The 15105-nt window shown below is 37.6% G+C and overlaps 1 protein-coding gene across 1 annotated transcript in view; it reads right to left on the bottom strand.

Annotated features, from left to right (window-relative positions):
* Window positions 1–14713, bottom strand: part of si:dkey-220k22.1 (multiple epidermal growth factor-like domains protein 9) — a 75891-nt gene extending 61178 nt beyond the window's left edge. Inside the window, exons 1-2 of the mRNA XM_051893275.1 lie at window positions 14042–14713; window positions 1895–2093 (exon numbers count right to left, since the gene is read on the bottom strand). Of these exons, the coding sequence (XP_051749235.1) occupies window positions 1895–2093; window positions 14042–14561 (719 nt within the window). The 5' untranslated portion in view covers window positions 14562–14713. The remainder of the gene's footprint in view (window positions 1–1894; window positions 2094–14041) is intronic.
* Between the last annotated feature and the right edge of the window lie 392 nt (window positions 14714–15105).

Genomic DNA, 15105 nt, shown 5'->3' with positions numbered 1-15105 from the left:
AATTCAAAATCCTTAACGTGTTAAAATAATTTAGCGCATATTTAACGCAAAAAAATTACGGAAGCATGTGAAATTGCGTCATAACGTAATTTACGTCACGCAGTTAGATGATCTTAAAGTCCATGCTGAGCCCTCCCGCATCGCTCTGTTCCTGTCTGAACGGAACGTCAAAACATCCCACCGCTGTAAGGCCAGATGATATGAAAACTATGTTTCTCGGCTGGATAAAGCAAACCAGCTTCTTGCTATGAAAGTTTTGATGGATGAGGATTGCAATCAAAGTAAAGACAATTGCGGTGATGTACAGGAGCGAACGTTGCTATCTTTGTTTAAACTAAACTCATTTAAACCATGATAATTTAAACATTCATCTGTAAGACGCGAAAGAGAACTCGCGCGCGCTGTGACACGGAGAGCCTCTTGTGCAAATTCTCTTTCAAGTGTTGTACCTAAACGGACAAATTCACACAAAAATTATGTCAACATGCCCATCTTAGCGAGTATCCTAACAAACATAGTAGGTTATGTCTTAGGAGAAAAACAAGACAGACAGCGCGTGTGTATCAGTATCAGTGTACTGGATCTTTGAATTACGTCTTAAAGGGACAGCAGTCTAATATTCCTGCTTTCTGTGTTTAATGTTAATCAAAAGACGAAGAAATCACTCTTGACTGAATAGCTTTTGTAACTTAATGTTTCATCTTTAATTATTCAAAGAAGTTTATATGCAGTTATTTTATATTTGATTACTTTGTTCAATTTCTGTACCTGAAAACTATTGTTAGTTGAAAAACCTGGAAAGCATTGTTGATGTTTTTTTTTTATTTATTTTTTTATGGGTGCTTTGGTGTACATAAACATATGAATTATATTAAATCATATCATTTGGTTATTTGGTGTCTTTTTTTTTGGAAAGACATCTAAATTTACCTTGAAAAAAGCTGAAAAATACAGTTTTGTGAAAATCACACTTCAATCTGATAGTTTACTTTGCTAGATATAGGCAATGATGGCAAAATGGCCATTAATGCGATTAATCGCGATTAAAAAAAAATTTAATCTATTGACAGCCCTAAAATATTTACATAAATATTATATTACCCTGTCCCGTTGGTTATGTAATGTGATTAAGTGTAATGTTGTACATTAAAAGGTGTCACATTTCTAAGAATGTGTGGTGCCTTGTTATGACAATATTAGCTTTCTGTATTCCTGCAATCTAATATGAACAACAGGTGCACAATATTATACTGTCAATGACAAGGTATGACACACCCACAAAAACGCGCAGACAGGATACATGAAGGGGAATGTACTCGGGGGAAGGTTATGCAGAGACTGTTATCGTCAAGAGTCTCACTGGGAAAAACCACAGACGGTTGACAGGTGACATCCTGTTACAGTGATACAATAAGTGACATGATTGCAGCAGTTTGGCAGGAAGCTGACAAAGTCGAAGGGTGGGGAAAATCCAGCAGCAACTCTACTGCAGTGCAGTGATCTCTCCATGCCTGCTAACTGCATTCACGCAGATGTCAAATTAAGGTCAAACATGAGCCATACAGTAAATAAAGCCATAATTAGACAGACACAGGAAATGAAACATGAAATACTACCAGAAAACAAAGACACATAACTGTTTAACATCACCACGCAGATGCAAGAAGTTTTTCCAATGTGCTGTATTTGAACAATACACTTTCATATTGCATGTGACATTTAAAGAACAAATTCTAAGGCTGGGAGCACACAGTCCTATTAATTACTGCTATTCAAATCCTATATTCTGCTGTAAAGAGCTTGTTGAGGAAGTTTTTCATCAATTATTCATGATATCCATAGTACTGACTCAAACAAGGGTGATGTGATTGTTGTGAGAAAAGCAGATACTCACCTATTGCAGAGTCGGCTTACAGCTCCATAGGAGTCACAGTCACAAGCCTGGCAGCCGCTGGTACCGTTGGTGAAATATTCATTCTCACATTCATCACAATGTTGACCCGTGTATCCAGGTATGCACACACACTGACCCGTGACAGAGTCACAGGTGTTCGGGTCCTCTGAACCCTCAGCACTACAGTTGCACTGAGGTCCTGTGTGCGAGAGAGGAGAGAAGAGAGATTGGAAAAAAAAAAAGCTAAAATGTTGTCAATGTAAATGAGTCATGTGAATGTTTTTGCAACATTGATGTTTAAAAGTGTGCACAGTAAAGTTTTTTTCTTATGTTTCACTGCTTCTTATGTGCCCCAGTGGTCTAGGTCTTCATGTATTGAACTATCAGCATGGACACATAAAGTTTGTTTATTAAAGGGTTAGTTCACCCAAAATTGAAAATTTTCTTTTCCAAACCCGTAAGACCTTCATTCATCTTCGGAACACAAATTAAGATATTTTTGATGAAATCCGAGAGGTATATGACTCCTCTATAGACAACAATTAAACCACCACTTTTAAGTTCCAGAAAGATACTAAATACATCGTTAAAAAAGTCGATGTGACTGCAGTGGTTCAACCTTAATGTTATGAAGTGACGAGAATACTTTTTGTGCGCAAAATCAAAACAAAAATAACAACTTTATTCAACAATATCTTCTCTTCCGTGTCATTCTCGTACGCTGTTTACATTCAGAGCTTCCAGGTTCTACGGCAGAACGGCATTTGGTCAAAGAAAGAAAGTAATACATGTTCAGGGGTGCACATAACTTTTTTGGTCTGGTTCTCAAGGGAGCACCTGGAGATGCTGCTTGGTACTCACACATTACGTGATACACTTATCCTAAAAGCTGTCCTCATCACTTTCCTCCTGACTGCTCTCCTCACTATCTTTTTTCTCTCGAATATGGTAGATGATGATAATGATTTTTTTTTTTTTTTTTTTTACTAACATTAATGACACAGACAACACCAAGAATATTAGGTTGCTGTCACTTTAAGAAGAAAAGCACGGACCGAATAACTGACACACATCCGGTTTCTTTCTCAACTGTTCACTTATGACATAACCGAAAGAATTCTTGCCGAGACAGGTATTTTGACATAATTTTGTGTGTATGTGTCCGTTCAAGCGCAAGTAAACGCGAAAGAGGAATTAATTCGGTGTTCGGGCGCTGTCTGACTCTCTGCGTTCGCGTTTCGGGGTGTGTGGCTGTGCACACAGATAACAGCTCGCGAGTCCCGATTTTCACCTCTTAATTGGCGAGACAAAACACGTCCAAATGATAAACTTTCACTCTATGATGGTTAAATTTAGCAGTTAATCCGCGAATCACATGCGTGCCGAACCGTTGGACCTTATCCGTACGGATCACGGATTAACTGCGATCCGTTGCACACCTAATAATTAAGGAACACACTTATCATCATGATTGCTATCTTACCAGAGATGGAGAAAAATCCTACTTCAGTAAGTAAACGTGTGCCTGTGAACCGGTCCTCAAAAATGTTGGTACTCAAAAGCGCTTCCCTCCATGTTTTCTGGTGCGCATCGTTTATTTTTACCACGCATGCACATCTGCGTACCACTTATGTGCACCCCTGCACATGTTTCAAAAGACATGAAGGTGAGTAAAGATGACAGTCATTGTGTTTATTGTTAGCCTATGTAGTTTTGCTTGTTGTTACTTTTTGTTGTTGTTGTTGTTGTTTAGATATACTCATTTGTAAATCTCATTTGGCCCTCTACACATTGTGAGATTTTTTTTTTTTTTTTTTTTTTCTCATCGGAACATGGCACAATGAAAGTGTGAATTTATTCAGAGTTGCAGGTTGCCACTTTCCAGTGCCGTCACAGTAGCGGAATAGCAGAAAATATGGTGCTAAAATCTCTCTAAAAGAAACTGTATGAGCAAAACTACAACATTATGATTCAAGCAGCTAACGGAAATGATATGGAAAGTGCACGTCTCATAGCCAGTGGGGTGACTGTACCTCCAGGGGTGCACTGAACCTTTGGGCTCTGAGAACTCTGAAATACACCAGCTTGATGAAAACAGCCTGTACTTGGCTACTGCCTTCAAGGAATGTTCAAGGAATGTTTTGTAGGATTTAGAGAGGACTTGAGCCTGGCCTGTCCCGTTATCAGCTCTCGCAGTACAAACTGTTCTCTCCTGCGCACGTCAACACCTCTGTAAACAGTTTTTTGTTATAAAAACAGCCTGCTCAGTAACTCAAAAGCCTCTAGCACCTACAGCAGCAGTAACCTAACACATCTAATACAATCAGCAATATTACAGAGGTCACCAAGAGGCTGTCAGCGAAATTATTTGCTCCCAGAAGTCGAGAACTGAGCAGAAAAAAAGAGACCTCATTATTAAAGCACACTTCTTCGGACTGTGCTGCAATATTAGTGTGCTTTGTAGCAACCCAGAGCTAATCTGATGAGAAACTACATCGCATACATGCAGTGCTCAAATATAGTGCAGCTGTGTTTTTCTTCTGGGAGAGCAGGAGAGCAGGTGCTTTCTCCCAGAAGAAAAGAACAGTAGCTGTAATTTGCGATGATGATAGTTTCAGTGAAATGTGTGTGAGTGGAAAAGGCAGAGTAAGGAAAGAATGACGGATAAAATATTCGCTTTAGGATCTCTTTGTTCTGTCTACCTAACAAAATGCCAAAGGCAAGCCCTGGATCACTAAAAGAAATCTTAAGAACCACATTTTGATGGGTTGAAATAACACTGTTCCATAAGGGAAGTTAGGGAACACATCTGGTGGGTACTAAAATCAGAAAACACTCCTTTTCTTCAAACTGTCTAACATATTGCATGCATAAATTCAGAGGGGGCCATTCCTGCACTGTGTCATTGTTTTACAGTGACCTCCCAATGGACCTGTGAGTGTGAACACGTAAAAAAACACACACACATATATACACATGTGCACTGATGCAGTGAGAGAAATGGAGCGCTGTGATATATTTAGGAGAAGCTCTCAGCGTGTACAGTTCCTGTAGCTGACTGGGGGCAATCTGATCTGAATCAGAGGTGACCTTGCAGATTACACAATAGGAGAGCTCTGCCAGACAAAGTAAAAAAGAAAACATTTTACTTATCCCTTAATGGAACAATTACAAGTATCCATCTTATCTGTCTTGTATCGTCTTACAAGACTCACTCCTAGCCTACTTCTCACAGTCCCACGAGAGCAGGCATCATTAAATAGAAATACAGATACACTACCGGTCGAAAGTTTGGGGTTAGTGTGATTTTTTTCATACAAATGCAAGGATGCATTAAAGATGCATTAAAATAGTAGTGACAGTAAAAACTCTTACATTGTTACAAATTAATTCTATTTCAAATAAATAATAAATGATAAAAAATATTCTACTCAAAGTGTCCTGAAAAAAATGCATACGTTTCCACAAAAATATTAGGTAGAAAAATTGTATTTAACATTAATAATAACAAGAAATGTTTCTTGAGCATCAAACAATAATATGAGAATGATTTCTGAAGGATCATGTGACACTGAAGACTGGAGTAATGATGTTGAAAATTTAGCATTGTGATGGCAGGAATAAATTACATTTTAATATGGAAATAGAAAACTGCAAGTTTTAAATTATAATAATATTTCACAGTATTATTGTTGTTTTATTGTATTTTTTGTATTTTGACCCCTGGTAATCAAAAGAGACTTCTTTCAAAAACATTAAAAAAATCTTGTCGAGTCTGACTCCAAACCATTATAGTAGTTTAGTGAATGTGATTGTTATTATGGAAATCCTTCTTCATAAACATGCTGAGACAAGACGTTTTGAGTATTTGTGGTAGGACATCGGCAAGGTGATCCCCCTTATTGAGTAGCCATAGAGAATGCAAGAAACTGAAGTCAGCTAAAGACACCTGACAATGAGGTATCGGCTTTCTTTACACAAACATGTAAAGGTCACAGCTTTGTTCTGTTTGAATGAGGATTAAAGCTTTCGTTTAACAGCTACATATCTTACAGTGCTGGGAGCATTGACCTAAATTCACCTTTGGCACATTCTTGGAAATTCCTGCTCCAAATATGTTTTTTTTTTGTTTTTTTTTGTACTCATCTCTCACAATAAAATATTGAGTAGGTTCAAATGTCTGCATGAGGGTCTCACTCCATCTTTAAAGCCATCATGGCAGACTGTAGGTCGGTTCCAGACTGTAAAATGAAGGTTGACAGCGAAAGCAGCTAAAGACTCGTCTTGATCGATGAGCTGACAAAGAGATGGTGAATGAAGCTATCAGCTGTGCTAACTCACACACTGATCCCAGTACTTAAGAGTCTGTGAAATCAAAAAATGAGAAAAAAGGAAAAAAAAACAAAAAAAAACTGATGCATGCACAATATTTCTACAGTATCAAATAAATGATGAGCTATTCTCTAAAAATAACAAACATTTTTGCACTTTTCAACCCAGGCTCGTTGTAAATGATCGCCCGTGGCGATATTTCTGCAAAATGATTTTATATCTTGCATGTTTCGTGACACTTTCAAAGTGATACAGTATGTCCAAATGCACATTTATACAAAACAGATGAACATGAATATGTTAAAGTTCTATTCTGGTTCTATGCATGATTCAAACACACACAGATAGACAGATAGACAGATAGATAGACAGACAGATAGACAGATAGATAGATAGATAGATAGATAGATAGATAAAGATAGATAAGATTAATTCAATATTTTTAATTAGACTGCAGTAATTAGCATTTTGTCAGAACCTCTAGTAAATTATATGTTATTTTGTTTAGTTGTCTATTTAGAATCGTAAGACAATCGTGATCTCGGTTTTAAACAAACAAACAAAAATCGTGCCAGAAAATCAATCCAGAATCGTGCAGCTCTAGTGAGTGGCACTAAAAGCTTAATGCTCTACTGCATTTAAAAATAACAAACCTACGCTAAACCCAACACTAAACCTAACTGATAGTGTTAACAAAACAAACGTGAGATAAAAACACATTTTTCCAAGCAACCATGCCATTTTGGTTTGCATTTACAAGTCTTTGAACTTCTTGAAGCGCTGTAGCAAAAGTGCTTTTAGGTCATAACAGTATTGTGCAAGGAACTGTGCAAAAATATCAATAATATGGCCCCATAATCATAATTTGGATGGCATTTTACTGTCTCTAATGTTCATTTATGCTGGAAACTGCAGTAAATTGTACAGTATATACAGTAGGTAAGTTTTTGGACTTTTGAGAAAAAAAAAAAAAAAAGGTAGAGGCATGTACTTACAGTGAGCCTACACCCTAGACTGTGTTCATTTATTATTACTACATGATTAGTCTTGAATGTGGTTTCAAGACTAACAACTTTATTTTAGGTGCCTCAAATGCTAAAACACTTGATGATAAGCAGACAGTAATAATATTAGTCATCAGATGCAAAGTTTCCAAAAATGTATCCCTTGTTTGTGATCAGCAGGGATGTCACACATAATCGTAACATGTTTGGGCAAATGCCTATGATTAGATTCAGTAGCTTTGCCGTTGTTATGTAAGAAATTTACAGGACACTTATATAACCGTGGCCCGACACAGGCCCGTGAGATGACATACTGACCCTCAGGGGTGAGCAGCATGGTGTCATGGGTGACGGGGCCGCTGTCACCCTGCTATGCCACATGACAAATTGTGTGGCACTGGCACTGAAAGAAGCAGAATACATGAGCACTGTCATACAGTCATGTTCAGTGTGAAAACAGAGCTGTAATGCTCAATGAGAAAGCCAATATATGTGCCTAAATGACAGGAGAAACTTGTAAGCGAAAGACTACAAACAGGCATGCTAAATGATAGATGTGTGTCAAATGATATTTGTTGAATTAGCACGGCTCAGAATTAATACAACTACTTTCAACCAAATCAATAAATATGTGTGGCTTAGTGGTAAAGTCTTAGCTTGAAACCAAATGAATTGTACCTTCAAACTTCATTCTTTTGAGTCTCTAGGGCACATGGTTGTGTAATAAGAATTACTTCTTAGTAAAAAAAAACAAAAAAAAAACATGACAAGTATAAACCTGTCCTAAAATTAATTTCTGAAGAAGCTGATTATCTAACTGCCTGGGTGCGGTATCAGTTTAGTCTCAAAGACATGCACACATTGTGAAAGCCCTGTAAATGCACACCAAGTTAAGCATGTGCTGATATTCTTGCTCCTGCTCTTTGTTGCATGCTCAGTCCAAAAACTGACAGTCTTCATTTTCATCAGAGCACTTAGTGTGCTGGCGAGCAGAGTGCGAGGCAGAGATAAACATCTGAGCAATATCTACAGTGCTCAGTGTAAATGAGTACACCCCCTTTGAAAAGTAACATTTTAAACAATATCTAAATGAACACAAAAACAAAATTTCCAAAATGTTGACAAGACTAACTTTTATATAGCATCTGTTTAACTTATAACATGAAAGTAAGGTTAATAATATAACTTAGAGAACACAATTTGCAGTTTTACTCAAATCAGGGTGATGCAAAAATGAGTACACCCCACTGAAAGTCTCTGGAGCAAAGCTAAATTTTAGACTACAAATGTCTAATTTAACAAGAATTCAATCACAGGTGAGTCTAATTATTCATTACACAGGTGTCCAGCATACAGTTGACTATAAAAGGGTGTTAAAACCCCTTCCCATTTCATGCTGTCAGCAATGGCACCACATGGAAGAGAAATGTCACAAGACCTGAAAAAGAAAATAATTTCTTTACACCAGAAAGGTGAAGGCTACAAGAAGATCAGCAAAGCTTAACTTATCAGTCAGAATACTGTAGCAAAAGTGGTACAAAAACTTAAAAAAGATGGAACTGCAACCATCTCACAGAGATGTCCAGGTCGTCCACGGAAGTTAACACCTCGACAGGAGCGTCTTCTGATGAGAAGGGTTGAAGAAAATCGGCATGCAAGTTCACTGCAGTTATCTAAAGAAGTAGAAAGCCAAACTGGGGTGACTATTTCCCGTGACACAATACGGCGTACACTGCAGAGGAATGGCATGCATGGGTGCCGTCCACAAAAGAAGCCTCTCCTAAAGCCCAGACACAAAAAAGCCCGCCTAGAGTTTGCCAGGGCCCATGCTGACAAAGATGAAGACTACTGGGACTCTATACTCTGGAGTGATCAGACCAAGATAAATGTTTTTGGAACTGATGGCTTCAAAACTGTATGGCATCGCAAAGGTGAGGAATACAAAGAAAAATGCATGGTGCCTACAGTGAAACATGGTGGTGGCAGTGTCCTTATGTGGGGCTGCATGAGTGCTGCTGGTGTCGGGGAGCTGCATTTCATTGATGGCATCATGAATTCACAGATGTACTGCTCTATACTGAAAGAGAAGATGCTACCATCACTTCGTGCCCTTGGTCGTCGTGCACTTTTCCAACATGACAGTGATCCTAAACGCACATCTAAGGCCACTGTTGGATTTCTGAAGAAGAACAGGGTGAAAGTGATTGTCTCCTGATCTGAACCCAATCGAACACCTATGGGGAATTCTGAAGAGACAAGTTGAGCATCACTCTCTATCCAGCATCCAGTCTCTAAAAGAGGTAATTCTTGAAGAATGGAAAAAGATGTTGCAAAATGTCGCCAACTTGTTCATTCCATGTCTAGAAGACTTGTTGCTGTCAATAAAAATCATGGAGGCCATACAAAGTACTAGATGTAGTAGTTTTTGTTATGGGGTGTACTCATTTTTGCATCACCCTAATTTGAGTTAAACTGGAAAAATTTAGTTTGAAAAAGTTATATTATTAACCTTACTTTCATGTTATAAGTTAAAGAGATGTTATATTAAACTTAGTCTTGTCAACATTTTGTAAATTTTTATGTGTTCATTGAGAAATTGTTTAAAATGTTACTTTTTCAAAGGGGGTGTACTCATTTACACTGAACACTGTATATGTGCACTTTTAGATATTCAACTGATTGGTAATTCTATAGAGGGAGAGCGAGAGGGAGAAATGCACTGTGTTGGGTATGTCAGGGATGTATATTTTATATAAGGGTTGTAAATCAGATAAATTCAGCTTTAACAATGACAAGCTCAATCACTGGCCTAATACCATAGGCAAAATAAACTTAGTTGGCATAGAAATTGCACAGGGACATAATAATAGGATACATACACATTATAAGCTTTGTGTTTTAGCAATGAGGTTTTCTTGACTTATCCGAACACAGACTCACACTGTATGCCTGATATATTTTGCCAGTAAATTTTAAATTCATTATGAATTTGACTTTCAAATGGTTGAGGGAGAGGATAGTAAGAGCTTGGCTATCAAACACAGACAGAAGGGCAGTTATCTGTGTATTGTGGCTCTAGGACTCCTGAGAGTTTTTAATCAGCCAGAAAAATAAATCTGTGCTGAGTCTGGAAGCGTCTACTCCTCACAAAAGAACTGGATTTAGGGTGTTTGTAGGCCCGGAGCTCTATTAAGAATGGCAGTCTAAGCAATAGCAGAGCAGTGCTTTTATAAAACTCCCAGATGGGAATCCACAAATAAGGTGGCAATCAATATGTGCTACACAGCACATAAGAAAACTAAATTAATTGCTCTTATAGCTCATTTGCATAATCAAAGAAAAGAAGCTTTAGACCACCATTACAATCATAATACAGAAGAACTGAAGTCTGTTTGCATCACTGATCATTATTTTCCTGTTTATCACTGCTTTAAAACAATCTGTATTGTATAAAGCGCTATATAAATCAAACGACTTGTTTGAATTTTAAAGTCAATAGACTTATAAATGTTCAAACAGCCAAACCCAAGCAAACACACAGTAGTTCATTCTATTCAGAGCATGATGTGGAATGCTTTTAATGTTAAAAGGAAGCTCAGACCACAGCATAAATTTTGTTTTGAAAATGCAACACATCGAACTTACTACTACAGTAGGTTTAACAAAAATCTAGTCAAAAACTGTACTGTAAGACTTTATCTATAATGTGTACTGTAGCAATTTGTTTGAACTCATGTTACTTCAAACCCGCTCATGAAACTGCTGAGCAAGGACAGGACAGTAGCTGAAAAACATCCATCGTACAAGCCTGTGTGTGTCCTGCAGTCCTGGGGATTTACGAAATGACTTTCACCGTCCTTGTCTGAAATGTGTTTTAATAAGCCACACGCTGCTCACACAAAGAGCACAATATGACATGCAATATGAGCGCTACAGTATAACTCTGAACCACAGGTACAGTGGTGGGGAGTGTATTCCCATTAACAAATGATCTATTGGCATTTTTTTTTTTTTTTTTAAATAGAAAACAACCATCTAGTTCGCCACATACCAGTTCAGCAATAAACCAATCTCATCTCCTCAAGGTATTTCTGTGAACCATTTGCATTTCTTTTTAATGTTTATGATATGCGCTCTTGATGAAATAAAGTGTGATATTGCTTGCTCTTCTCAGCTTGTATTAAGGCAAAGACCCCCTTCTAAGACCACCACAGCATAAACAAGCATCACTGGGAAATGATTTTTCCTGCTTGCAATGCAATAAAAACAACACATTACATGAGTCACTGAAGGTGGGAAAGTTCAAATTAAAGATTCTTTCTGGAGAAATACTGGCTCATATTCTTGTTTTGTTTACGGGCTAATCCTGCACTTGTTGTTAAATAGGCCTAAATATAACACAAGTGTCAATTTTATAAGCATTATTAAATCCTGAAATCTGCTAGTAAAGTGCATTCTTGTAAATCTTTAATCATCTTTAATAGGGGTTGACATTTAAACATGATAATATCTGAAATTAAAAACTTCACATAGCTGTAGCGTGCATACACACGGCTACTAAGAAAAGCGCACTATATAATAATAGTTTTTCATATTTTAACCCAGTTTTTGTCATGTCTTTCTAGTTTAAACTTCAGACTGTCTCTAAACTAGGCTAAACTGACAACTGTAGTGGTTATGCAATTTAATGGAAACTATTTTTTATTCTGGTGAGCTTTATTTCTGTATAACATATTAAGTCCATCCACATGCATAAAGATGAAACACATGATTTCATCCCAATCTTATTTCTTTTTTTCATTGCTTGTCTGTTATTCGCCACTGCGGAAACAGACCTATTGTACAGAGCAAAAAAGAGAATATAATGGAAGGAACTAAAATGAGACAATTACCAGTGTGTCCAAGAGCTATAATGCTGCATTAGTGCTACAAGACTGATTAATGATCACTATGCTTTGTAGGAACACAATAAAGAAGACAATCATTTACTAACATTTGTAATAATAAAAAGTCAAATTGCATTTTGGGTGGTCTGTAGTATGGGGTAAATTACATTAAAGGAAATTTAGCTCAAGTTAAGGTGCTTTGATTTTTGTTTTTACAATAACTTGTGTAGGTGTTATTTGAATCTGAGTCTGAAATCATTTTTTGACAGAATGAGGTGAATGTTTTAAGGTTCTCCATACCACTGCTAACATTAAACATGCACAAACTGTAGATTAAAAGAACAGTTGCCAGAACAAAATTCCAAAGATGTTCTTATTCAGTCATCACAACAAAATATTTAACATCACAATGTCTTGATCAGATCCTGAATATTATGCGCATGATTCTAGGTTAATCTTTCTAATAAGATGCTATCCAGGTCACCTCTGACCCTAAAATTATGCCATCGATGTCTGGGGAAACAAGGGCACTAAACTTACCACACTATAGGAACAAAAAGTCAAACACCAGCTATTTTAGCCTATCAAACCTTCACCCCACACATAAATCAGATAATCATGACAAATGTTTCAAGGCAAAAAAGAAAAAAAAAGAAAAACAAAGGCACAAAATGCCTTGAAATACGATGATCTCATTTTCTCCTCATATGTATATTAAGCTGCTGAATCAGTGGGTTTAATGTGACATATCCGCTCTTCTGTGGAAGCGAATTAAGACTTGCAGTAAACAGCAATGGGCTAAAATCCAGAAACAAATCCCAAACAGACACAGAGCTGGTCGCCTTTGTGCTGCTACACAGAATGCGATGGTTTTTATTTACTGTAATCTCAAACACCTGTCTCCCTGCACAGTCAAATCACTTTCAATGAAGTCCAGAGGGCTGCAGATCACATACAGTCTTAACTGGACCTTTGATTATACCTCATATGGCTGGTTCACTTTTCTTTTAACTGCTTTTCATCCCACTGCTGTCACTGAATATGTCCAAGTTCAGACTGAGAGAATTTAATGATACCAAAAAAAGAAGAATTTCTCACCCTTTTTCCAAGTAAGAAACTGTCAAGATTAAAGATTGTGAATAGCCTAAGACAAATAAATCTATTAATTTCATTCTATTAAACCGATAAAGCAGACATAAAGGTGTTGATACAACGCTGGATATGACCTTACTTACCTTAATGAAAATTAATCATCCTTATTCTTAAAGCTCACTTGGAATCATGTAACTCAAGATTAACGAGTGGAAGGTTTAAGATTTATGACCGTTTTCCTCTTTTGGCAGTCAGATGGTAATTAATCACATTAAAGCAATTAGGAAGGTTGTCTCTGTGCAACTGGCCTGATCTCGAATGTCCTTCAGATTCACAGCTGTAAAGTACTGGTTTGTGAAAAGTATTTATATGTCAATTCATTTAGCTTAATAATCAGTATTACCACAAGACCTACAAAGAGAATTGAGACAAAGGAGTATCTCTAAACAAAGATGGTTGGCTACTGGTTTGTTGTAACTGATCCTAGAAGCAGTGAATAACAACTACATATTTTAAAACACTTTCAGTTTGACACTCAACTCTATTAAGCTTTGACTTTATGGAAGAAATAGCGTGTAATTTTGTCAGAGAGCTGTAACGAAGATAAAATAATGAATGTAGCAGACTAGAACAGCTTGTGCAGGTGTAAACCTCTTGCAACCTCTCAAAATCTGTTTTGCAGAGGCTGGGAAAGAAATTCAAGGACACACTACGGCCTGCTTTTTTTGGTAGCTGGTTGAGGAACACACTCCAAATGGAAGGCACATTTGGAAAACTTACATACTCGTCATCATGTCACTGAAAAGGGAGAACTGAATGAGAACCGAACCTACCTTTCTCAGTGGTCACGACAAGAGGCTTTGAGGTGCTTTTCACTGTCCATGAACTCTTTGCAGTATCCAGTGCAGGTGGTGTTGTGTTTTTTGTCTCAGTAATTGGAGAGGAAGAAGTAGGTTTTAATGTAATGTTTAGTGTTGTGGAGAATGTAGAGTTTTCTTTGATTTTACTGCCTTTGGAGGTTGGGCTCATTGTTTTGGTCAGAAGCGCTGCCGTGGTGGTCAGCCAGAAGGGCTGTAGTTGGTTAGTTTTACCAGTTGTTTTGAAATTCCTGGTTGTGATGGTCATTGTGGTTGTGAAAGGTGAAAACCTGGAGTCCCTGTCGTCCTCCTGTAAGTGGTTTGGGATGGTGGTCGTCTCCAACGTCTCATCCAACACAGCACGCGGGAGTCTCGCGCCTGGAGACGCGTTCTCATCGCTCAGGCGACGTACAGCACGCGACAAACCAGCTGTGTATCCAAACAACAATAACTCCAAAACTGAGAACAGTAACATAGTGTAACGCATACACGTCATTTTGTTCTTTAACTCCCCATGTGAAACGTTTCAATTATATCCTTTAGTTCTATAGACAGTTTTTCCTACTATCGAATCCGTGTTTCATTCCAATTGTCTCCACTTGTCCACTCGCGCTGTGAACTGCACGGCTTCACTCCAGCGGGACTGACAGTTGTAAACCTCGCCTACTACGGCAACGGCCACGCCCCCACCCAATCAGAGCGCAGGCTACATGAAGATTGACGTAACACTGCACCGATCATACGACTGTGAGGAGGAGCCTCAAAACTGACAACTCAATGAGCCGTCTTGAAAAGTGACAAAAGAAAGAAAACAGCTGAAAAAATTGCGGAGATAAGAGACTAGGCAGAGCCTGCGGTGAAAATGAAACATTCTCAAAGAAAACTACGGGGATTTGCAGCAATGAAAAATATGTATATTTAATAGGATATTTATAAGATGGATTTCTATATGTAATGTACACTATTTAATACAACGAATGAATGATATTTGTGTATAACTTACGCATTATTGTTTAGACGATATCAACTGTAACATAACC

This window comes from Ctenopharyngodon idella, chromosome 5 (assembly GCF_019924925.1).
Source record: "Ctenopharyngodon idella isolate HZGC_01 chromosome 5, HZGC01, whole genome shotgun sequence".
Classification (NCBI taxonomy): Eukaryota; Metazoa; Chordata; class Actinopteri; order Cypriniformes; family Xenocyprididae; genus Ctenopharyngodon; species Ctenopharyngodon idella.
The sequence above is the reverse complement of the archived record's forward strand: the minus strand, read 5'-3'. Positions and strand labels throughout refer to the sequence as shown.